This window comes from Pelodiscus sinensis, chromosome 32, assembly GCF_049634645.1.
Source record: "Pelodiscus sinensis isolate JC-2024 chromosome 32, ASM4963464v1, whole genome shotgun sequence".
NCBI classification, from domain to species: domain Eukaryota; kingdom Metazoa; phylum Chordata; order Testudines; family Trionychidae; genus Pelodiscus; species Pelodiscus sinensis.
Genome location: NC_134742.1, coordinates 11,980,256 through 12,004,955, shown reverse-complemented (window position 1 = coordinate 12,004,955; position 24,700 = coordinate 11,980,256). Strand labels below are relative to the sequence as shown.

Sequence of the window (24,700 nt, the reverse complement as noted above, 5' to 3'; positions counted from 1 at the left end):
GGCCCCCCAGCCTGCATGCCCCACATGCGAACCGGGCAGAGAGTCTCCAGCCTACTTGGGGTAGGCAGGAGCAGCTGCAAGATGAGAAGCCAGGGTGGGTCCATCTGCTGGCAGGACCAGGGGATGCACATGGGGCAGGAGGGAAGGTCTCCCATCTCCGCAGTGGGCCTATGTCTGCAGCCAGGGCTCCCTGGTGGTCCCCCGGCAACAGTTGGGTCCATCCCACCTGGGCTGAGCCACTGCTCCCCGCCAGGTTGCTCCCCCGTTGAACTGGGCAAAGGGAGAAAAGCGGCCAAGGGTCTGGTACCCCCATCAGGCCATGGGAGAGATCAACACAGGAACCCCATAAGAGGGTGCATGTGCACCTTTCACACTCCTCCCCCTCTCCCCTCCCCTCCCCACCTCTGTATACGGGCCTGTATTTAACACATCCAGATGTGTGTGTGTGCATCATCTACCATATGGACTCTCTGCTGTGGTGCAGGCAGCAGAGGGCGCCAAAGCTCGCTCGTAATTTCTCTTAGAGCGAGGTTCCAGTGATAAAAATGTACCTCAATGTGACCAACTCCCCGGCTGCTGTAGATCGGCCATGGCTCCTCCGCTGAGGCAGCAAGCCAAACCAAGATTTGAAGAGATTTGTGGGTGCAGTTCCTTCTCTCGGAATTTCCTCAGAAACCCCCTCCTGGGAGGTGCCACTCGGAGAGGGGTGCCCCTGCATAACACGTCAGCTCCCTGCAAAAACTTGAAAAGGTATCACAAATGTTCTGTGTTAAGTGCTGCAGTCCTATGTCCAGGGGTGACTCTGCTACCAGCCCCCACTCCACCCAGCCCTGCATCCTTGTGAAGAAAGGAGGATTTCACGTGGGGCGGGGACTGTCTCTCGCTGTGTCTGTGCAGCGCCCGGCACAACGGGGCCCTGATCTCAGCCGGGGCAGGGACTGTCTCTCGCTGTGTCTGTGCAGCGCCCGGCACAACGGGGCCCTGATCTCAGCTGGGGCAGGGACTGTCTCTCGCTGTGTCTGTGCAGCGCCCGGCACAACGGGTCCCTGATCTCAGCTGGGACAGGGACTGTCTCTCGCTGTGTCTGTGCAGCGCCCGGCACAACGGGGCCCTGATCTCAGCTGGGGCAGGGACTGTCTCTCGCTGTGTCTGTGCAGCGCCCGGCACAACGGGGCCCTGATCTCAGCTGGGGCAGGGACTGTCTCTCGCTGTGTCTGTGCAGCGCCCAGCACAATGGGGCCCTGATCTCAGCTCGGGCAGGGACTGTCTCTCGCTGTGTCTGTGCAGCACCCGGCACAACAGGGCCCTGATCTCAGCTGGGGCAGGGCCTGTCTCTTGCTGTGTCTGTGCAGCGCCTGGCACAACAGGGCCCTGATCTCAGCCGGGGCAGGGTCTGTCTCTTGCTGTGTCTGTGCAGCACCCGGCACAACAGGGCCCTGATCTCAGCTGGGGCAGGGACTGTCTCTCGCTGTGTCTGTGCAGCGCCCGGCACAACGGGGCCCTGATCTCAGCCGGGGCAGGGACTGTCTCTCGCTGTGTCTGTGCAGCGCCCGGCACAACGGGGCCCTGATCTCAGCCGGGGCAGGGACTGTCTCTCGCTGTGTCTGTGCAGCGCCCAGCACAATGGGGCCCTGATCTCAGTTGGGGCAGGGTCTGTCTCTCGCTGTGTCTGTGCAGCGCCCGGCACAATGGGGCCCTGATCTCAGTTGGGAAAGGGACTGTGGCTGTGTTTAGTTGGCCTCTAGGCACTACCCTAATATAAAAAATAATGTCCCAGGAATTAACAATTTTTTTAAAGTCTGAAAAATATAATAGCAATTTTGTGACAAAATGGCTGATTTATTTTTTAAAATAAAATAATGGTGCGAATTCGCTCTAAGTCCATTGGCGTCAATAGGTCCAGACCCCCAAATGGTGTAAGTCAGCATCGTGTTGCTCACTTTCTCGGCACTATCCAGACTGACCCCTCCTGAAGGTTTGTTAGTCGAAATAAAGAGCAACACGCAGTAGGTTCCGCATTCCACATCTGCAAACAGAGGGCGTCGATCCACCCGTTTAAATGAGCACAGCTGCCTTCTGGCAAATCCATTTAAAGTCAGTGTTGCAGATTTCAGACTGGATCTGATTATTCTCTATTGCAGCACAGCTGTTCTCTTCCGCAGGCCCTGATACCGTGAATCTACAGAGTGAAGGAGGCAGTCGCATCAGTGGGGTTAGAGGTGGAGAAGAGAGGCTATTCCCCTTCCTTCTAGGACGCTGGGAGTTCAGCCCTCATCTCTAGTCTTTCTCTACGTAGGCTAAAACAAAAGGAAAAAATATGTAGCACTGTGAAGACTAACAAGATGGTTTAATGGGTCTTCGTGGGCCAGACCCACTTCCTCAGATCATATTCTGAAGAAGTGGGTCTGGCCCCGGAAAGCTCATCATCTATTAAACCATCTTGTTAGTCTTTAAGGTGCTACATAGTTTTTCCTTTTATTTCAGCAAGATCAGACTAACACAGCTACCTCTATTACTATTCTACATCAGCTAATAAGTGAAAAGAGTTGATGTGTTTCTATTCAGCCCTGGTGGACAGATGTATGTCTTATAGGCTACGTCTAGACTGCAAGCCTCTTTCGAAAGAGGCTTTTTCGAAAAATACTTTCGGAAAAGCCTCTTTCGAAAAAGAGCATCTAGACTGCAAGCAGTACTTTTGAAAAAGCAAGCCGCTTTTTCGAAAGAGAGCACCCAGGCAGTCTGGAGGCTCTCTTTCGAAAAAGCCCTGTTTGCATTCGAGAACGCCTTTTTTCGAAAGAGCACTTTTGAAAAAAGGCGTTCTTCCTCGTGAAATGAGGAGTACCGCCGTCGAAAGAAAAGCCGCGTTCTTTCGATTTAATTTCGAAAGAACGCGGCTGTAGTCTAGACGCAGGTGAAGTTTTTTTCGAAAAAAGGCTATTTTTTTCGAAAAAACCTTGCAGTTTAGACACAGCCATAGAAACTGGCAACAAAGTAATTAATCAGAGAGGTACTTGAGAAGAGACTAACTTTAGGTTCAAATGTTCAGCTTTTGAAATTGACATGGAAAGTTGAGTCAATTTCAAATTTCATTTGGAGATTTGATTTATTTTGTGTGACTTATTTTTTAGATTTTTAACCAACTCTTGGGGTTCCTGGAACTTTCTCAGTTTTGACACTGATCCGCTTCGGAATTGAGGAGTCTCAAAAGATGATAAAAACAAGAACAGATGGGGAAAAATTAGTTTTCCCCATTTTGTTGCTAGTCCTACCAGGAACCGAAGAGGTCAAGCAAATAGAGACCCCAATGCTGCAAACATGTATGTAGTTGCTTACCTTTCTCAAAGGCCTATCGCCATTCACCTGAATGAGATTTCAAGTTTAACCCAAGTATTTTTGCTGAATTGAGGCCTTTATAGTGTAAGATTTAGTGGATGAAATCCTTGCCTCATAGAGGTAAACAAATGTGTTATTAACTATAAAGAGGCCCAGAATTTCACCCTATGTATTTAATGCAGACTGAGGTAAAATACTAATCTAGCAACACTCACAGTGTTTGATTTAACAGGGAACCGTCCACCCAGGTCCAGTTACTCCCTGGGGATGTGATGTTGAGTCCAATCCACACCGGATTTTGATCTCTTCTAATATTCTGTATGAATTCCTGTGAAATTGACAAGATGTCAGAGCTAACAGAACAAGGCAGTGACAAATCAGGACCTGCTGAAACACCAATGAAAAGTAAAGATAATACACAATTATACTATTAATTAATAACTGAATTGGTCCTGTGCTCCTCTGCCCAGATTTTGATGAATTTCATTTACAAATTTCAGTAAACTTCAGTCAACAATCTCCATTTTTTGAGTGAACTTTTGAATATTTTTGTGCTGAGCTTTTAAAAAAAACCCACAGCTCCAATAAACAAAAAGTAGCATTTCAACTCTGGACAAATGTCTCAGGGGCTATCTACAGACTGCATCTCTTTCCATAGAGGGCAGGATTCTGTACTGAGGGTCTGACAGCGTCTGACTCTGCCACAAGATTTCGCACAATGCTGAAAATACAAATTGATAAAAAAAAACCCCACATAAAAGACATGATTTTGCACAACTGGCCATTGAATCATAGAATCATAGAGCTGGAAGAGACCTCAGAAGGTCATCAAGTCCAGCCCCCTGCTCTAGGCAGGACCAATCCCAATTAAATCAACCCAGCCAGGGCTTTGTCAAGCCGAGACTTAAACACCTCTAGGGATGGAGATTTCACCACCTCCCTAGGGAAACCATCCCAGTGCTTCACCACCCGCCTAGGGAAATAGTTTTTCCTATTGTAATTGACATTTTTTAAAAAAATTAAAACTAGAGAATATCTTTCAAAATTCTGAAAAAAAAAATCTGCGAAAAATAGTGAATGAAAATGTGGCTGTCAATTATTTGTTGGTGGAAAAATAAAAAGAAGGGTTTTTTTTTAAGCTGCTTTAATTAAAAAGGACACTAATATGGGAGGGTGAACTTTGATATGTTTTTTACCATCTCCTTCCAGTCCTGGATCACTAACAGGCGAGATCTCTTCCGTGAGCAGTCATCCCGTCCCCTGGACCAGTACTTACTCCCATCAGACAGCCAGTAGCACTTGTCCCTGTGCGGCACCCAGTGCCTGGGGCAGAGTTTGCACCCGGCACCCCCTGCATGGGGAAATGGATTAATTATTAATCACGGGTCATTCTGACCTGCTTCCCCTGCAGAGACGCACAGAGCTGCCGCACTCGGTGAGTTAGGGAGACAAAGGGCAGCGCATTGGCGGAGCTATGGGGGGGCGAGGCAAGATCGTAACATCTCAGGATGCTGTGTCCGTGTGGACTCCAATGCTCCCAAGTGATGCCCGGGGATGCTGAGGTGCAGATTAGCAGAGCGAGAGCTCAGTAGGGGACTCTCCCCTTAGAAACCTTGTTGCCCCAATGCCTCAGGAGTGCTGTGTTAGGTTATCAGAGACTCAAGAGGCTCACTTTCATCTTCTAGCCACTGCTGACCCCAGCGCATGGCACCATGGGGCTCTGATACTAGCAGGGGTAGGGACTGTCTCTCACCATGTCTGGGCAGCGCCCGGCACAACGGGGCCCTGATCTCAGCTGGGGTAGGGTCTGTCTCTCGCTGTGTCTGTGCAGCGCCCGGCACAACGGGGCCCTGATCTCAGCTGGGACAGGGCCTGTCTCTCGCTGTGTCTATGCAGCGCCCGGCACAACGGGGCCCTGATCTCAGCTAGGCCAGGGTCTGTCTCTTGCTGTGTCTGTGCAGCGCCCGGCACAACGGGGCCCTGATCTCAGCTGGGGCAGGGTCTGTCTCTCGCTGTGTCTGTGCAGCGCCCGGCACAACGGGGCCCTGATCTCAGCTGGGGCAGGGACTGTCTCTCGCTGTGTCTGTGCAGCACCCGGCACAACGGAGCCCTGATCTCAACGGAGGACGAGTGACGAGTTGCATACAGGAAGCACGGGGGTTACCTGCTGAGCTGTTTTCTGTTTCACACAAGTTTTGTTTCAAGCTGGATCGGAAAGCCTCCAAGCTCCCATTGAACGTGGTTGTGCTTTGACTGATCTCACGCGAATGGCTCCTTTCTGTGCTCTGCGGGACCCCTGGCGTCTGTGGGTTCTGAGATGGGTACTGGGAAACTTCAAGGTAAAGAGAAGTGAAAGGTTGAGAAGACAGGGCCAGCCAGATTCCAGCTGGCGTCCATCAGCCCTCGCTCCGTCCACAGGCACTTTTGTTTTTCCCAGAGGATGCTCCACCTGTGCCGTGCCCTGAGGCCCCGCCCTCGCTCCGCCTCTTCTGCCAAGGCCCCGCCTACATACCAGCTCTTTTGCCAAGGCCCTGCCGAAGCTCCGCCTCTTTTGCCAAGGCCCTGCCAAAGCTCCCTCCCTTTTTCCAACCCTGCGGAAGCTCCGCCTCTTTTGCCAAAGCCCGGCGGAAGCTCCGCCTCTTTCCCCAAGGTCCTGCCAAAGCTCCGCCCCTTTTGCCAGTCCCCTGTTGAAGCTCCACCTCTTTTGCTAAGGCTCCGCCCACACTCCCCCTCCTCTGCCAAGGCCTGGCTTTCACGATACCTTTTCATCCTCCCATTCTGACCTCCCTCCTGAAGCCTCCCTTTCCCATCTCCTGCCCTTTCCGCCCCACTGTTCCCTGCCCCATCCCCCTCCCACTGCCCTCCAAACAGCTGATTGGCAGCCAGCCCTGCGGCCCAGTGAGCCAGTGTGGCTGGCAGATCCTAACCACCCCCTTTATTTTTTTCTCTATGGGTGGCTTGAGGTCCAGAGTACCCCTGTGGCTCCATCGGAATCTATGGGTCAGCTGGTGTCAACCCACCCTCACCCAGTGGCATCCAAGCAGCCAGATCCCCAGCCAGGGTTAAATCAGTGAAACTACGCCAGGAAGCGTCTGGCCAGAGCTGTCCCCGCATCACAGATTTCGAGGCCGTTCCGGTCACTTAGTCTGAGCGGCACCAGCCGGGCCTGCAGCGGCCGACCAGCAACGCTCATGTCCAGCCCCAGTGACGTGTGCGGAGTTCCCAGTGTGCAGCGCAAAACCCCCCCCACCCTCCGGGGGCCACTTACCCAGGACAGCCAGGGCCATCACAGCTCCCAGCAGGATGAGATTCCCGGCCCAGCCGAGCCCCAGCGCGGTCCGATGCCACCGCGGGCACGGTGGCCAGGCTGCAAGAATTAACACAAGGGGGGAATTCTGAGCTGGTTTGCAAGCAGGGGGGAGAGGTACCCACCCCCGTTTGACACTAGCACGGGACGGCTCTGCCCTTAACCGCTCCAGCCCAGCCCGCCTGCTGCTCTCATCTGCCCGTGGAAACAAGCCCCTTTGTTTTACTGTACTGAGCTGAGCCTGGTGCTTGCACCTGCCTCGGAGTAGGAAGTAGGGGAGACCCAGCTCCTCTATTCTCAGCAGTTCAGGAAACCCACCGCCGGAAGCATGGGCGGCGGGCGTAAGCGAACATATGAATGATCATGCCGAGATACAAGAAACCGACGTGAACCATCTGTGCTGAGCAGATAGCTACTGTGAGGCAGGGTGGGACAGTTGCCATCACCGTGTCACAGTCCCTGCAATCGACTGGGTGGAGAACGTCAGCTAAGATTTCCTGCCCCTGCGCTTGGCCAGTGGTGGCTGGGTGACAGCTTGCCACAGAAACACCAATCAGTGACACGCCTTGACAGCAGGCTCGGGGGGAGCCGGGTTAGTCTGTCGCTTAGAGGAAAAGCTTAAAAAACAAGGAGTGGTCCTGTAGCATCTAAGGGTACGTCTACACTAGCCCCGTAGCTCGATCTAGGGAGGCTAATGAGGGCGACCAAAATTGCAATCAAGCCCGGGATTTAAATATCCCGGGCTTGATTTGCATTTTCCCGGCCGGTCGCCATTTTAGAAATTCACTAGCCTGGAGTAACTAGCCTGTGTCTACACATGGCAGTGAAACGGGATTCCGATTTAAAGCCCCTAATTTAAATTAGCTGGTAAACCTCATTGCAGGAGGAATAACAGCTAATTTGATTTAGGGCTTTACATCGGAATCCCGTTTCACTGCTGCGTGTAGATGCGGGCAGTTACTCTGGGCTAGTGAATTTCTAAAATGGCAACCAGCCAGGAACATTCAAATCATGCGTGGGATATTTAAATCCCGCACTTCATTTGCAATTTCACTCGCCCTCATTAGCCTCCCTAGATTGATCTAGGGGGCTAGTGTAGACAAACCCCTAGAGACAAACATTTGCGGAATATCATGCCAGTCTAGATGTAGCCCTGGAGTCTCTCACGGGAAGGCAGGTTTTCCAATCCTTTAATCATTCTCATACCTCTGCCCTGATCCCTCTCTACATCTAGTAATATCCTTCCCGATCTCTGGGCACCAAGACGGGGCACAGGAGTCCAGCAGCAGTTGTAGCGGTAACAAACAGCGGTACTAGAAACATGCTCCGCCTACGTACAGAAGGGAAACTGAGGCACGACACGATGGAACGCCAGCTTTCCTAAGGTATTTAGCTGCCTAAAAACCAGGCCTGGTCTGATTACTTAAAGCCCCTAAGTCCCAAGGAAGCCAACCTATCCAGGCATCGTTGGACATGCCAAGCTCATGGCGCCATTGGGAGGGTGCGATAAAGAATGGATTCGTACCCAGTTCTTCCAAGTTCTGGCCAGGTATCCATCTCCACGGGCCTCCTTGCTGCTCTGCCTTGGTCTTACAAAACCCGGGGCACACTCCAGTCAAGCTATGTGGCGGCAGGGCAGAGCTGAGCTGGAGAATATACGGTGCCGAACTGAGACGTGTTACTGCTGCACCTACAGCCCGTGTGAACACATTTGCCATGCAAAGCAAAACTGTATTTACTGGAGGCACATTTCCCTTAACACTCAGGGCCAGATTTGCAAGGCCTCAGCACCCACGCCCTGGGCTCAGTTTCTCCAGACACAGATTTCTAGATGTTCCCAGACTAAACAGCAACTCAAGTGCAATGTTCCCTCTTATTTTTCCCCTTCAGGCGGAATAAATTTTGTTGCACGCACCAAGGCATGTGTGGATGTGCACCACCCATATAAACACATACTGCCAGCTGTGGGGGGGGAGCTCTGCTAATCAGTGGAGTGGTATTGGAATCTCCCCATGGTGCCCACTCAAGCGCTTAGCGGTGATGTTTTTGAGAAGAATGTGAAGAGTCTTCCTGAAATCTAGTCACTTTCCAGGGGCTCCTACAGATGTGACCCGGTTGTGGTGCTGAGCGTTTTAAAATCAATCCGTAAATCAAAGCATAACAGTTGGGTTCTCAGCACTTACGAATCAGCAAAGCCCTGTAGAAGCCAGTGGAGTTACAAAGATTTATGCGGGGCGTCGACCCGGCACTTAGAGCATAGCAGGTCTCGTTTACAGGCCCAGCCCAGGAGCATTACGCTGACCTTCTCCGAGGGGCGAAAGGAACCCAAACTCAGACCCCCAGCTGGTACCAATAAGCTGTCTGGCCACCCTAGTCCTCTGTGCTGATTGGCACCTGCTGATTTTCGGGGCTTGCAAAGTGATTCCCAGATCATAGACTCCCAGTGCTGGAAAAGATCACAAGAGGTACCGAGTCCAGCCCCCTGTCCCAAGCAGGACCAACCCCAACTCAATCATCCAAGCCAGGGCTCCGTTAACCCAAGACTTAAAAACCTCCAGGGATGGAGATTCCACCATGTCTCTAAGGAACCCATCCCAGGGCTTCCCCACCCTTCTCGTGAAATAGTTTTTCCTAATATCCAACCTAGGCCTTTCCCGCTGTAACTTGAGCCCATTGCTCCTTGTTCTGCCATCCATCACTACTGAGAACAGCCTCTCTCCATCCTCTTTGGAACCTCCCTTCAGATAGTTGAAGGCTGCTATCAAATCCCCCCTCACTCTTCTCTTTTGTAGACTAAACAAGCCCAAATCCCTCAGTCTCTCCTCATAGGTCATGTACTCCAGCCCTCTATTCATTTTGGTCGCCCTCCGCTGGAGCCTCTCCAATGCGTCCACATCCTTTCTATAGTGGGGGCCCAGAACTGGACGCAATACTCCAGATGTGGCCACCCCAGTGCTGAATAAAGGGGAATAATCACTTCTCTAGATCTGCTTGATATGCTCCTCCTAATGCACCCCAATATGCCATTAGCCTTCTTGGCTACAAGGGCACACTGTTGACTCATCTCCAGCTTCTCATCCACTGGAATCCCCACGTCCTTTTCTGCCAAACTGCTACTTATCCAGCCGGTCCCCAGCCTGTAACAATACTTAGGATTCTTCCGTCCCAAGTGCAGGACTCTGCACTTGTCCTTGTTAACCTCCTCAGATTTCTTTTCCCAATCCTCCAATTTGTCTAGGTCACTCTGGACCGTATCCCTACCCTCCAACCTCTTCCCCTAGCTTATTGTCATCTGCAAACTTGCTGAGGGTGCAAGCCATCCCCTCATCCAGGTCATTAATAAAGATGTGGAACAAAACCAGCCCCATGACCGATCTATGGGGCACTCCCCTGAAGGAGTGTAAACCTGTGTGAAGGTTGAGTGTATATTTTATCCCTAATTTAATGATAAAAAGCACCTCAGGGATGTTGTAATTATCCTACCCGCAAGCATTGCAAATCTTCCTCCCCTCCAAAAACTGAGGGTTAAGGTCACCCTGAAAAGGACTCCAGGACTGGACATGTCCAATCAAGACCGTCATGCGATATGAGTCTGCTCTGTAGCGATGCTCTGAAATAAATACGCACTTAGGATCAACGCTGTTTAGAGATTTAGGTGCTGGGTTGGATGAAGCTGATTAAGAGACATTTGATTGTCTTCAGATGATTTTCTTTCATTGAGTCAGGGGCTGGATTCGGATCTCAGTGACTCGCCTCTAAATCCGGAGTGACTCCACTGCAGTGAATAGGGTTGGGATTTTGGTCTCAGTGACCTTGTTCCGAATCTGGAGTGACCCCACTTTAGTGAATTGTCTCCAGACTGGATTGGGATCCCAGTTACCCCTGTCCACATCTGGAGTGACCCTACCACAAGGAATTCTGTCAGGGCTGGATTGAAATCCCAATTACCCCATTCCACATCCAGAGTGACTCCAGAGCCATGAATTATGTCAGGACTGGATTGAGATCCCAGTTACCCCATTCCAAATCTGGAGTGACTCCACTGCCATGCATTGTGTCAGGACTGGATTGAGATCCCAGTTACCCCATTCCAAATCTGGAGTGACTCCACTGCCATGCATTGTGTCAGGACTGGATTGAGATCCCAGTTACCCCATTCCAAATCTGGAGTGACTCCACTGCCATGCATTGTGTCAGGACTGGATTGAGATCCCAGTTACCCCATTCCAAATCCAGAGTGACTCCACTGCCGTGATTAGGGTCAGGATTCTGGTCTCAGTGAACTTATCCCATATCCAGAGTGACTCCACTTCAGTGAATTGTGTCAGGACTGGATTGAGATCCAGTTACACTGTTCCAAATTGGGAGTGACTCCACTGCAATGAATAGGGTCAGGATTCTGGTTTCAGGGGCCTTGTCCCATATCCAGAGTGACTCCACTTCAATGAATTGTGTTAGGTCTGGATTGGGAACACCAGTGACCCCATTCCAAATCCGGAGTGACCCTAGTGCAAAAAATGGAGTCAGACCTGGATCCTTATCGCAGTGACCAGAAGTAAATCCAAAGCCACCCCATGAAGTCAGTGGAGTTAGGAACAAATTCTGATCTCCATGACTTTGGTGTAAATCCACCAAAGCCAGTGGAACTCTGCCCCTTCCACCAGACCGGGATCAGATCTTTGGCACATAGCTAGACCTGATATTTATTAAGCGTTCCCATAGCAAAAATGGAATCCAGCCTCTCAAGAGCCACACCCCTGAAAAAAACAGGCCCCAAAATAAATAGCACTCACAGTCCTGCTGTGCCGGAGCCGAAATGCTGCTGGGTGCAGAGCTTGTGGGGTGGTTTAAATAGCAATAAACCGCGCTGTCAGCCATGGCCAGCCAGAAGGCTCCGTCTTAGCTGTGTTGGATCCAAGCTGACCAACACCCCTTCTTCCAGAAAACGGTGTCTCTGTTGAACTCTGCGACCTGCTTCCTGCTGCATGGGCTGAATAAATTGTCCCTTCTTCCCTAGCTGCTCTTTTCCAACTTGCCAAGGGGGTTCGGGCACCTGACTTAACTCCGATTCTATTCAGTGAGGCAGCAAATTCCAATCCAGAGCCAGGCAGCGCTGGTGTAGCTGGCCTTATGTCTCGAACCTGCACCTCTGCTTTTGTCTGTGCTAGGAGAATAAATGATGCTTTGATGGGCCCTGCCCACAACAGCCAGCTGTCAAAAGTTTGTGCTGCTCCTCTAGCTCGAGAGACGGAAATGAGCTCGAAAAGAGGGTGGGTGGACAGCTTGCCTCCAAAATGTTCTCACTGCACTGTATTTCTTTTTGCAGCAAGCAGCTTGCCTTCCTCTAAAAGTTTGGAAGAGTTGTCTCCCCATGAAACACCCTTCCCTCCAAAAAAGGGTGCAATTATGGGGGCATTTCTGAAGGGGGAGGCAAAAAATGTTGCACGGGGAGGTTGCACACGCAGTGGAAAATTTCCACCGAAAAATTTGATAGCAGCGGTGACAAAAATTATTTTCCATCAGTCTTTCCGATGGGAAAACAAACAGCAATTTTCCATGTTTGGAAACTTCTTTGCCATGGTGCAATGGTATGGTGGTTTTATTGTCTTGACCTCAGGGCAGTTGTTTCAGCATTTGTACAGCTAGACAGAACTTGGACTTCATTAGCACCCTGAAAAATAGCAGCGGGACGTTGTCTTGGGCTGGTCATTCAAGTCTGAGCCCGCCTTCCTTCTGAGACAAGAGCGCTAGTCCATGTCACTAGCACCGTACCAGCCATCCTGAAAATTTTCCTTGCTATCTCCAGTGGAGCTTGCACGAGTCGTGTCATGAGCAGCGCTGCTCTGTGGGAGTAGAAGGTGAAAAGTCATTAATAGTTTCACAGATGTAAAGGTCACTGGCGCGTCTTATCTAACATCTGTAAAGCAGGCCAGAGACCATCAGAAGAGCTAGGGTTGAGGCTGTCGCAGTTGTCTGAGAGAGAGTGTGTCTTTTAGACAAAACACCCTCGTTTAAGGACACTTGGCAATGCTTCCCTCCATGGTGAACAGGGCTGTGTCTAGACTGGCCACTTTTTCCGGAAAAGCAGTCGCTTTTCCGGAAAAACTTGCCAGCTGTCTACACTGGCCGCTTGAATTTCCGCAAAAGCACTGACGATCTCATGTAAGATTGTCGGTGTTTTTGTGGAAATACGATGCTGCTCCCGTTCGGGCAAAAGTCTTTTTCCGAAAAACTTTTGCGCAAAAGAGCCAGTAGACAGCAGAGATTTGTTTTCCGTAAAAAAGCCCCAGTCGCGAAAATGGCGATCGGGGCTTTTTTGTGTAAAACCGAGTCTAGATTGGCCACGGAAGCGTCCTGCCAATCTAGACACACTTTTCCGAAAATGCTTTTAACAGAAAACTTTTCCGTTAAAAGCATTTCCGGAAAATCATGCCAGTCTAGATGTAGCCCAGATGTACGGCACAATGACAGGCCGCTTCTGACATGTCAAAACAGAACTGTTCAAGATTTTGATTTGCGGGGGAATGGCCTTTTCAGATATTTCCACCCCAAAATGTATTTTTGAGAGGAGTTTTTTTTTTAAACGAAATATTTAGTTATTTATCCTCCCCTCCACTTTTTATTCCCCTTTTCTTTTTCACAATTGCAAAAGGAAACAAATCAGGAGGGAGGGATGGAAAAGGGAAGGAAAATTCAATACACGTGCCCTGAAAAATGGGAAAAAAACCTGAAAATATTAAAGGTCCGCAGAAGTTTCCAGTGAAAATTTCATCTTAAAAAAAAAAAAAAAAGTGAAACATTTTTAAACCTGCAAAGTGAAGACAGTGGGGTGCTGCATCCACCCCTATATTTTTATGGAACTATATTTTTAATATAAATATGCACAACTGGAATATGCTTTATGCAAAAATGTGGCATGTAACCTCTCTTTGAAAAGTCTATAATCCACTAAATGTGTATATTCTGTTAGGGCATCTCTGCAAAGCAGCATTATTTCAAAACTAGCCAATTAGCCCGTCCTAAGACGGGATTTTCAGGTCTCTCCTCTACGTCGGTCTCTCGCTCCGTCTCTCTCTCTCTCTCCCCTCCTCCTACTGCCTCCCCCTCTCTCTCTCTCAGCTCTCCTCCACCTCCTGCCTCTCTCTCTGCCTCTCTCTTTCTCTTCTCCTCCCCCTCCTGCCTCTCACTCGGGGGACCGCGGAGCCCAAATGGCCGTTTGGGCCCCGCACTCCCTGTGCTGCATGGGGGGTGCGGAGCCCAAAAAGTCGCTTGCACCGCTTGCTCCCATGCAGCGGCCTGGCTGAGCCGCGCAGAAGTCAGCCGAGCGCCACGGCGGGAGGTGAAGGGGGGCGGGGCGGTGACGTTCACGGCCAGGGGGAGGGGCCTGGAGCCGCTGTCATGCCGCACGTCACCGCCTCACCCCCCTTCGCCTCCCACTGTGGCACTCGGCTGACTTCTGTGCCGCTCAGCCGGGCCGCTGAGGGGGAGCAAGCTGCACAAGCAGCTGTTTGGGCCCCGCACTCCCCATGCACCATGGGCTGCCCAGAGGGAACAGCCAGCATTTCAGCAACAGCGCCCCCCAGAGGGAACAGCCAGCATTTCAGGCAACAGCGTCACCCAGAGGGAACAGCCAGCATTTCAGCAACAGCGCCACCCAGAGGGAACAGCCAGCATTTCAGGCAACAGCGCCGCCCAGAGGGAACAGCCAGCATTTCAGGCAACAGCGCCGCCCAGAGGGAACAGCCAGCATTTCAGGCAACAGCGCCGCCCAGAGGGAACAGCCAGCATTTCAACAACAGCGCCGCCCAGAGGGAACAGCCAGCATTTCAGCAACAGCGCCGCCCAGAGGGAACAGCCAGCATTTCAGGCAACAGCGCCACCCAGAGGGAACAGCCAGCATTTCAGGCAACAGCGTCACCCAGAGGGAACAGCCAGCATTTCAGCGTTACAGACTCGCAGACACTGGGCTACTATATATTTCAAAATAACTAACGTTATTCCAAAATAACAAAGAGTGCTTCTACACAGCAAGCTGTTATTTCAAAATAATGTCGAGCTGGAGGACTTCTTACTCTGAATCTTGTAACCCTCATTTCATGAGGAGTAAGGGAAGTCAGAGGAAGAACACTTTTCCTTTGACTTCCTGCTGTGTAGACAGCGCCTAAAGCCGAATTAAGCTATTTTGACTTCAGTAATCGACATAACTAAAGTTGCAAAGCTTATTTCAACTTTTGCCCTGCCATGTACACATGCCCTTAGTGTGCATGTTTCATTCTTGTATGTGACGTTAGAAATATGGAGTGTAACCCTGTTTATTAAACTTGCTTCCCTAATGAAAGCCATTAGTGGGACTTAAGGAACGGGAATAGCCCAGTGCTCAAGGCAAGGATCTGTGAATAATCTTGTTTTTCCTGTACGCCTGGACTATGGTTGGTCCTGATAAGCTGAGGCCAACTCACCTGATGTTGGAACCCATTTTGAATGTGGTACTTTTCCATTGGAAAGTGGGAAAGGATTGCAGTTGAACACAAATGATTCCCACTTTTGAAAAAACTGTAAGAAATGAATCAAACAAAAAGGGTGTTGACAACTGAAAGACACCCCCAAGATGACTAATGGAAACATCTGAGATAGAAGAAAGGGAAGCTTGTGAGAAAAGATGATGACAACTTCTATTAGGTGAGAAATTGCAAGTAACAAGTTTCACAGAGTATAAAACTTAACTGGCAGGTTTTATTTTAATTTGTTTAGTAACATATTTTGATCATCACTTTCAACCATTTAAATCCTACTTTTTAAATTAATTAAATCATTTTTGGTCTCAACCCCAGTGTAAATATTTGTTCTGGGAAGGGTGCATGACGCTCTTTGACTGATAAAGGGAGGAAACTTTATGAGCTTTCTCTGTGTAAGCCTCGTATGCAGAGTAAGATGGATTGATCTGAGGGTTTGCGCTGCCTGGGGTTGTGCTCTTGGGAGCTGTATCAAGTCCCTGTGGCTGAGCCTTCCCAGAGCTGAGTGGCTTTCAGAGTTTAGTGCTCTGTTGGCGGGTTATTACCCCTAACTTTGTGCCTTTACTGGGGAGACCCGGGGTGCTGGCTCAGCATGACAGGACAGGGGGTGCCCCAGAAGACAGGAAGGCAGGCTCAGGGGTATGACCAGCTTATCAGGTGACAGTCTCAAGGGGATCAACCAGTCCCAGAAGATCTTTTAGAAAAAGACCGGGTTTTGATTCAAGAATTTGGAAGCTTTTGTTCCTTTTTTTTCCAAGTCCTTCTCTTGCACACTGATCTTAGGTCCAATTGCCTTGTGGGTAATTTTTGCTCGGGATTGAGGGAGATGTCCGTCAGACTTGGGGAATTGCAGGAAGAAGGGATGATTCCCCGGAGCTGCCTGTAGGATTCCTGACTGGATTGATTGTTGTGTTTCCGTAGCACCGCAGGCGGAGCCTCGGGGATGAACGGCACTCAAATGGTCAGTGATTTTCTCTCAGTGGTTCTCAGCCTGCAGCCCGCCCAATCAGCACACAGCTGTGGTGGCCCATGTGACACCCTCAGGTAGTATATCTAGTGTGTGCATGTGGCTCACATAACACACAGAGAACCGCACCTCCGGCCCCCGGTGGTAAATAAGTTGAGAACCACTTACTCTGGCTTGAAGAGCTTCCCTCTATCCAGACCCGACCGAGGCAGGGAGAGGAAATGAGTTGCCAAAAGTCACCCAGACGGCCCAACGAAGACACGAATCTAGGTCTAGCGAATTCCAATCTGGTGCTGCCCCGCCCACTAGGCCACACTGCCCCGGTGCGCGGAGTTCTGTTCAGTCGTGGGGCGGAAGCACAGAGCCCGACGTACTTGACAGCTCGCGGCACGACCTGATCTTGGGTGATTTCAACCAGTCGAGAGGAGATTCAGGGAAGCAGAGAATGCTCTCTGGTTTTGGAGGCGATCGGTGGACCAAAACAGACTGATCTGCACTGGAAACATGAGCGGCCGGTAATACAGGCAAGAGAAAGGCATAGCCTTCCTAAAATTGCTTACACGCCTCAGCTGCATGGGAAGGCAGGGGCCGCAGCAGAGCAGCCCTGCTACCTGGCTGCTAGGGAAGGCTGGGGTTGAGTTTACGGCTGCAACACGGTAGCCCCGGCCCTCCAGGTGTCCAGGAAGGATTGAGCTTGAGGTGGGTGGGTCTTGGCTCCAGGGGCAGGGCCTTGGGAAGAAGGGGTGGGGCCGGAGGGGACTTGCCTTCCGCAGCTGGGCCTTCACCTGCCACCCATGACTGAAAACATCCAGCAGCAAAGTAGCTTCAGGGGGTAGCCGAGTTAGTCTGTTACAGAAAAAACCAACAAACGGTCGGGTTGCACGTTATAGACCAACGAAACATGGAGATGGGATCACGAGCTTTCGTGGGCACGGCCCACTTCTTCAGATGACCGGAGTTATGAGTTGGGGATATGAAAACTCGAAATAAATAGGGGAAGGGGGAGAGAAAGAAAAAGGAGGGAGAACATAAGAACATAAGAACGGCCGTACTGGGTCAGACCAAAGGTCCATCTAGCCCAGTATCCTGTCTGCCGACAGTGGCCAGCACCAGGTGCCTCAGAGAGGGTGGACCGAAGACAATGATCAAGCGATTTGTCTCCTGCCATCCCTCACCAGCCTCTGACAGACAGAGGCCAAGGACACCATTTTATCCCCTGGCTAATAGCCTTTTATGGACCTAACCTCCATGAAATTATCTAGCTTCTCTTTAAACTCTATTATAGTCCTAGCCTTCACCGCCTCCTCTGGCAAGGAGTTCCACAGGTTGACTACACGCTGTGTGAAGAAGAACTTTCTTTTATTAGTTTTAAACCTGCTCCCCATTAATTTCATTTGGTGTCCTCTAGTTCTTCTATTATGGGAACTAATAAATAACTTTATTTATCTGCCAGGGAGGTGGCAGACAGAGTATCATTAAGTATCTGTAGAATGGGTTCTTAAACCTAAGCAGATAAAAATCAAAGTCAATAGATTCCTAAAACAGGAAGGATACCGCTCAGAGAGCTGTTAGCATCGTCAGTGGTTCTTAAGTAGGTAGAGTCCCCACCAGCCCATATCACCACTGAGTCCATTAGCATGTGAATTGAATTTGTGGATGAACTATCTATAAAGTGCTACCAGACCAGTTGTTGTTTTTTAGCAGCAAACTAACGTATCTTGGAGGCATAGGGAAAATCCACATCCCGGAGTGATGCAGCTGCACCGAGCTAAGCCCTAGCACAGACGTTGGTGGATGGAAGAATCTGTCCACATCCCTAGTACCACCTCTCCGGAGAGGCCCTTCCGTTCCTGTCCACTCTGCAATGTTGCAGCCTATAGAGTTCGAAGCGTCGCTGTCACCGGGGAGGGTGAATGGTGACTTGTGATGGATGGAGACAAAGCTGAGGCTTCTGGGAGGCTCCCCGCTGGCCTCAGGGCTGGTGCAAACTGCCTCGCAGCATTTCACACCTCCCCTTGCCACCTCAGTGTCTTCCGGGCCCATGCAGCCTCGCAGGAAACCGTCAGGGTGCCAGAACAGCTCTGCTTGCTGTGAGTTGCCCTTCACACCCTCAGCTTATCAGCTCTGGCCCATCGGTTCACTCCCCTGCCTGCCGCTTCCTCCGCCTTCAGCTGCTGCAATTCCCACAGTGGGTGGAACCGGGCCTTAAGGCTAGATGGGCCCATGAGGCTGTCTAGTTTGATGTGCTGTAAGGCCGGCCTTACCGTGAGGTGAACTGAGGTAGGACCCTGAGTGTAGAAAATTGTGTCTACTGCTGGTGCATACGTAGGTAGAAGAGCAGCACCATGAGAGGAGTAGAACAGGAAGAAGGCAGAACTGAGAACTTTCAAAGTTTTGGCCCAAGCAAGAAGGCATGGGGGCAGCATTTGAGCTTCCCACCTCAGGTGCCAAAATGTTGTGGGCCAGCCCAGATGTCCTGTATCGACTAGATATTGTAGAGCATTTGTCCGTTTGAGTACGTCTAGACTACATGGCTGTGTCTAGACTGGCCAGTTTTTCCGGAAAATCAGCCGCTTTTCCAGAAAAACTTGCCAGTTGTCTACACTGGCAGCTTGAATTTCTGCAAAAGCACTGACTTCCTACTGTAAGAAATCAGTGCTTCTTGCGGAAATACTATGCTGCTCCCGTTCGGGCAAAAGTCCCTTTTGCGCAAAACTTTTGTGCAAAAGGGCCAGTGTAAACAGGTCAAGACCTGAGTCTTGCCCACATGCTCAGGGTTTAGCTGATCGCCATATTGGGGTCGGGAAGGAATTTTCCTCCAGGGTAGATTGGCAGAGGCCCTGGAGGTTTTTCGCCTTCCTCTGTAGCATGGGGTACAGATCACAGCTGGAGGATTCTCTGCATCTTGGGGTCTTCAAAGTATTTGAAGGCTTCAATATCTGAGATCTAGGTGAGAGGATTATTCTAGGAGGGGTGGGTGAGATTTTGTGGCCTGCACTGTGCAGGGGGTCAGACTAGATGATCATAATGGTCCCTTCTGACCTTTGAGTCTATGAGATTTGTTTTGCGCAAAAAAGCTCCGATAGTGAAAATGGCGATCGGGGCTTTTTTGCAGAAAACCGCGTCTAGATTGGCACGAACGTTTTTCCACAAAAAGTGCTTTTGCGGAAAAGCGTCCGGCCAATCTAGACGCTCTGTTCCAAAAATGCTTTTAACGGAAAACTTTTCCGTTAAAAGCATTTGCGGAAAATCATGCCAGTCTAGACGTAGCCATCTAGACGCGCTTTTCCGGAAATACTTTTAACAGAAAACCTTTCCCGATAAAAGTATTTCTGGAAAATCATGCCAGTGTACACGTAGCCCTACGTGTGTGGGTTACATAGTGCTTTGCGTTGGCCCAGCTGCCTCAAGACTTCAGATTGGAAAACTAGAAGAAAATGTTATTGGAAACCAAATTGATTAGAACCCTTTTCTGTTCAATGTGAGTGAATTGAGTTAAATCATAGTGAATCGTAGTGGCTACGTCTACACTGGCATGATTTTGCGCAAATACTTTTAACATGACAGTTTTTGCGTTAAAGCATTTGCACAAGAGAGTGTTTACACTGGCATGTGCCTTCGTGCAAGAGATGTGCTTTTGCACAAAAGCATCTATGCCAGTGTAGACGCCCTCTTGCACAAGAAAGCTCCGATGGCCATTTTAGCCATAGGGCTTTCTTGTGCAAGAAATTGATGTTGCCTGTCTACACTGGCCTCTTGCGCAAGACCAGTTGCGCAAGAGGGCTTATCCCTGAGCGGGAGCATCAGAGTATTTGCACAAGAAGCACTGATTTTATACAGTAGAAAGTCAGTGTTCTTGTGCAAATACTCGTGGCAAGTGTAGACAGGTGGCAAGATTTTGCGCAAAAGCGGCCACTTTTGCACAAAATCATGCCAATGTAGACACAGCAAATGAGTTTATGGGGATTATGACAGTGTGTCTGCCTCGTACTGGCCCTTTAAGGGTTAAAACCCAGCCCAGGGAGAAGGCTGGGAGAGTGTTGCCCGCAGCTGAGGCCGATACAGCCAGTTAGGGCCCAGCTGTGGGCTATATACATAAGGGCTCATGGCGGGAAAGAGAACACAGACACTCTTGCTCTAGCTGGGGAGCCGGGCAGGGACCTGGCTGCCAAGGAAGCTGGAGGCTTCCTGAGACAGAGCAATGCTGGGAAGAGGCAGGCAGACCTGGGAAGCTCTGGTCTGACCTCACTCCGAGCCGGCAGGGCCTGAGGCAAGGCCTGAGGGACTAGGCCTGCAGCACCAGGATAGGCAAAGGCAACAGGCCCACACCCCTTGCCAATGCGGAGTGGCCATGTCAGGCTGCAGTTTGCCCCGAGATAAAGAGCTAGATGACTACTGGCAGCGGCTCACTGAGGCAAGGTGGGTCTAGGGGAATCGGGGGTCCCCAGAGAGCAGGAGCACTGACCAGGGACAGTACGAGGAGGAAAGGGCGCTATGGCCATGAAGGGACACGGGGCTGAATCAGAAGAAGACTCGAACCGACCAGCAGAGGGCACCGTGAGGCAGGAGATCTGATTCGCCGAGTGATCCCCTGGAGGCACCGTGCGGGATCAATGCTCACCCTGACACACATGGTGGAGAATGTGGGCACATGCGGTACCTGTGATACAAGGGGGCTATCTGATAGACTCGGACCATCGGACCATAAGGGAGCTATTTTAAAAATTCTGGCCACGGAGCTGTGCCGCCCTGTGCCCAAGGGGGATCTCTTACAGACTCTGGCTGTTGGGCCGTGCTGAGAGACAGTGAGTATGAGAACTGGAAAAATTGGACGTTTATTGGAGGGTGGGGATGGCCCAGCTGGCTGAGCAGCAGAGGGGACTGGTCTGGGTGCCGTGGGGGTGGGCACCCGGACTCCATGGGAAGCCAGACACCCAGAGCTGGGAGCTGGAATGCTGATTCCTTGAGTGACCAGCTGGAGGCGCCGTGGGGGTGAGTGGGCACTATGTGGCAGGGATGAAGACAACGAATACACTGAGGCTACGTCTACACTGGCACGATTTTCCGAAAATGCTTATAACGGAAAAGTTTTCAGTTAAAAGCATTTTTGGAAAAGCGCGTCTAGATTAGCAGGATGCTTTTCCAGAAAAGCCCTTTTTGCGGAAAAGGGTCCGTGCCAATGTAGACGCGCTTTTCCGCAAAAAAGCCCCGATCGTCATTTTCGTGATCAGGGCTTTTTTGCAGAAAAGAAATCTCTGCTGTCTACATTGGCCCTTTTCCGGAACAGTTTTCCGGAAAAGGACTTTTGCCCAAACGGGAGCAGCATAGTTTTTCCGGAAAAGCACTGATGATTTTACATGAGATCGTCAGTGCTTTTCCGGAAATTCAAGGGGCCAGTGTAGACAGCTGGCAAGTTATTCTGGAAAAGCGGCCGATTTTCCGGAATAAGTGGCCAGTGTAGACACAGCCTGGATGAAATGTCTATTTTTAAAAAATTACTAAACAAAATAGAAATAAACAGAAACACTTTAACAAGCCCCTTTTTTTAAAGAAACCCCACCTCTTCCTGCCCAAGCTCCACCCCTTGTTCCACCTCTTCCTGCCCACACCCCACCCTTTCTCCCAAGCCCCACCCATGCTCCGCCTCTTCCCACCCATGCTCCACCCCTTCTCCTAAGCCCCACCCCTGATCCACCTCTTCCCACCCCTGCTCCATACCAGGCTCTGTACCCGCCTGTGTTGAATACTATTGTTCTTAAATCAGTTACATCATTTTGTCCGTGAACAAAAGCAATATCGGAACGGGAACAGTGACCTAATGCTGGATATGTGAGTTCCAGTCACTGCACAGAGAGAAAAGGGTTAAATACATTGTAGATGCTGATATTTACACATGAGAATCGATGTGCATTTTATTACAACACCGGACATGCGTCTTCCATCCGTGCATAGTCAGACCCTGCTCCCTAGAGGTGACAAGTGGGTAAAACACTGAACAAATTGTGCAATAATTCTCTGCTGCGGAGGTAAAGCTGAACTCTCCTGCTCTTGATTAGTGAATTTTCTTGTCACTTTAGCATCTGGCTGGGCATGGGGTGTGGGAGGAAGAAGAAATGAATGCCATTCACTGGAGCTGGAACATGGCTAGAATTAGTAAATGTTTTCTGAAAACGTTTGGTCTGATTTTTTTTTCCAGTGAACAACAACTTGGCTACGTCTAGACTGGCATGATTTTCCGGAAATGCTTTTAATGGAAAAGTTTTCCGTTAAAAGCATTTGCGGAAAAGAGCATCTAGATTGGCACGGACGCTTTTCCGCAAAAGCACTTTTTGCGGAAAAGCATCCGTGGCCAATCTAGACGCAGTTTTGTGCAAAAAAGCCCCGATGGCCATTTTCGCAATTGGCGCTTTTTTGCGGAAAACCAATCTGAGCTGTCTACACGGGCCCTTTTGTGCAAAAGTTTTGTGCAAAAGGGACTTTTGCCCGAACGGGAGCAGCATAGTATTTCTGCAAAAAGCACTGATTTCTTACAGTAGGAAGTCAGTGCTTTTGCGGAAATTCAAGCGGCCAGTTCAGACAGCTGGCAAGTTTTTCCGGAAAAGTGGCTGATTTTCCGGAAAAACTGGCCAGTCTAGACACAGCCCTTTGGTAGCCACAGCAAACCTGTTCACATCTTTTGATCAAAAATGTCTGGGTTGTTGTTGAAGCACAAAACCAAAGATTAAACAGATTCCCACAAAAATGAGTTATTTTCCCTTGGAAAAGTGGAACTCAGACATTTTAAAAAAATCAAATTTCAATCAAAATGTTCCATTTTCTGTTAAAAAAAGTCAGATTTTGAAAACTGACAAGAATCAATATTTTTTTTCTGAGAACAGAAACTATATTTTCAGATAAAAGATTCTGTTCCTGAGCAGTAACTGTCTTTCGCCATGTGTCTGTGCAGCGCCCGGCACAACGGGATCTTGATCTCAGCTGGGGCAGGGCTTGTCTCCTGTTGTGTCTGTGCAGCGCCCGACACAACCGGTCCCTGATCTCAGCTGTAGCTGGGGTTATGAGAAATTTGCCCATGGCCAAAAATAAAGCCAGGTCACTCTGCCTGGATTTTCCCCTCCATTTATATGGGGCATCTGCCCCCTTGAGGCCTCAACAAGCCCAAACAAAAGAGATGCAGTCGTGTTAGTCTGGTCTTGCTGAAACAAAAGACAGGATTATGCAGCACTTTAAAGACTAACAAGATTGTTTATAAGGTGATGAGCTTTTGTGGGCCAGACCCACTTCCTTAGATCAGATAGTGGAAGAAAATTGGCATGACCGTATATAACAAAAGGGATACAATTAAAAAAAAAGTGAACACATAAAATAGACAAATCAGATTATAGAACAGAGGAGGGGTGGGGGAGGAGGTTAATGTCTATGAGATAATGATATTAGAGGTGATAATTGGGGAAGCTATCTTTCTAATTGGTGAGATAATTAGCATCTTTGTTGAGGCCCATTCAGAAAGGCTGCGTCTAGACTGGCATGATTTTCCGGAAATGCTTTTAACAGAAAAGTTTTCCGTTAAAAGCATTTTCGGAATAGAGCGTCTAGATTGGCAGGACGCTTTTCCGCAAAAGCACTTTTTGTGGACAAGTGTCCGTGCCAATCTAGACGCGCTTTTCCGCAAAAAAGCCCTGATCGCCATTTTCACGATTGGCGCTTTTTTGCAGAAAACAAGTCTGAGCTGTCTACACTGGCCCTTTTGCGCAAAAATTTTGCTCAAAAAGACTTTTGCCCGAACAGGAACAGCATAGTATTTCCGCAAGAACACTGACAATCTTACATGAGATCGTCAGTGCTTTTGCGGAAATTCAAGCGGCCAGTGTAGACAGCTGGCAAGTTTTTCCGGAAAAGCGGCTGATTATCCGGAAAAACTGGCCAGTCTAGACACAGCCAAAGTGTCAAATTTAAGCATGAATGACAGTTCAGAGGCTTCTCTTTGAAGTCTTGTGTTAAAGTCTCTTTGAAGCAGGATGCAGCTAGTCAGGTCGTTGAGACAATGCCCAGGCTGGTTGACATGGCAAGAAACTGTTTTTTCTTTGTGAAACTGTCTGATGTCTGTTTTGTGTGACATTTTAAAAAAAATAAACTAAATGGAAACTGTCCATGCCTTATTTCAATGGTTGTATTTTTTAAAACTGAAGGACGGCGAAGGCTGGAGTGAGGTTTTTGGGGTAAGGAGATGCAGGAGGTGGGTGGCTTAGGGCAGAGGGTTGGGAGGTGTGAGGGACTCCAGGCCGGGGTGCCTCAGGGCAGAAGGAAGGAGATGGGGCTCAGGAGTCAAGGCAGGTGGGAGGTGAAGGGCGCAGGACAGGGGGCCGGGAGATGGGAGGGGCTCACTGGGGCTGCCTGTGGGGGCGAGGGTGGTGCTGCTTTAGTGGTGACACCTCCAAGGGGGCCGTGGCAGCGCTCCCCATCTCTCCCCAGTGGGCAGCTCCTCGCAAGGGGGGGGATTGGGGTGTGTGCATTTGTCAGGTGGGGATGGGGCTTTGCAAGCTGGCTCCAGCCGCCCCCACCAGTACCTGGTCTGGGGAAAGC

At 50.0% G+C, this 24,700-nt stretch overlaps 1 protein-coding gene across 1 annotated transcript; it reads right to left on the bottom strand.

The window, feature by feature from the left end:
* Nucleotides 1-869: 869 nt before the first annotated feature.
* Nucleotides 870-16,467, bottom strand: LOC106732557 (killer cell lectin-like receptor subfamily B member 1B allele A). Its single transcript, XM_075913484.1, has 7 exons — nt 15,100-16,467; nt 11,434-12,483; nt 6,602-6,700; nt 5,498-5,665; nt 4,530-4,684; nt 3,549-3,661; nt 870-2,179 (listed from the first exon to the last, which is right to left on the bottom strand). Exons 2-7 carry the CDS (start codon nt 11,516-11,518, stop codon nt 2,056-2,058), a joined length of 744 nt encoding a protein of 247 aa, XP_075769599.1. The 5' UTR covers nt 11,519-12,483; nt 15,100-16,467; the 3' UTR covers nt 870-2,055.
* Between the last annotated feature and the right edge of the window lie 8,233 nt (nt 16,468-24,700).

What these genes read in the sequence shown, in the direction of transcription:
- LOC106732557 (XM_075913484.1), bottom strand. Translation starts at nt 11,518, where the DNA reads ATGGCTGACAGCGCGGTTTATTGCTATTTAAACCACCCCACAAGCTCT. An exon ending in TCCAGGACTGGAAGGAGATG is followed by an intron (nt 3,662 to 4,529) that starts GTAAAAAACATA and finishes TCAATTTCACAG; the next exon opens with GAATTCATACAGAATATTAG. An exon ending in TCCCTGTTAAATCAAACACT is followed by an intron (nt 2,180 to 3,548) that starts GTGAGTGTTGCT and finishes TTCACTCTGTAG; the next exon opens with ATTCACGGTATCAGGGCCTG.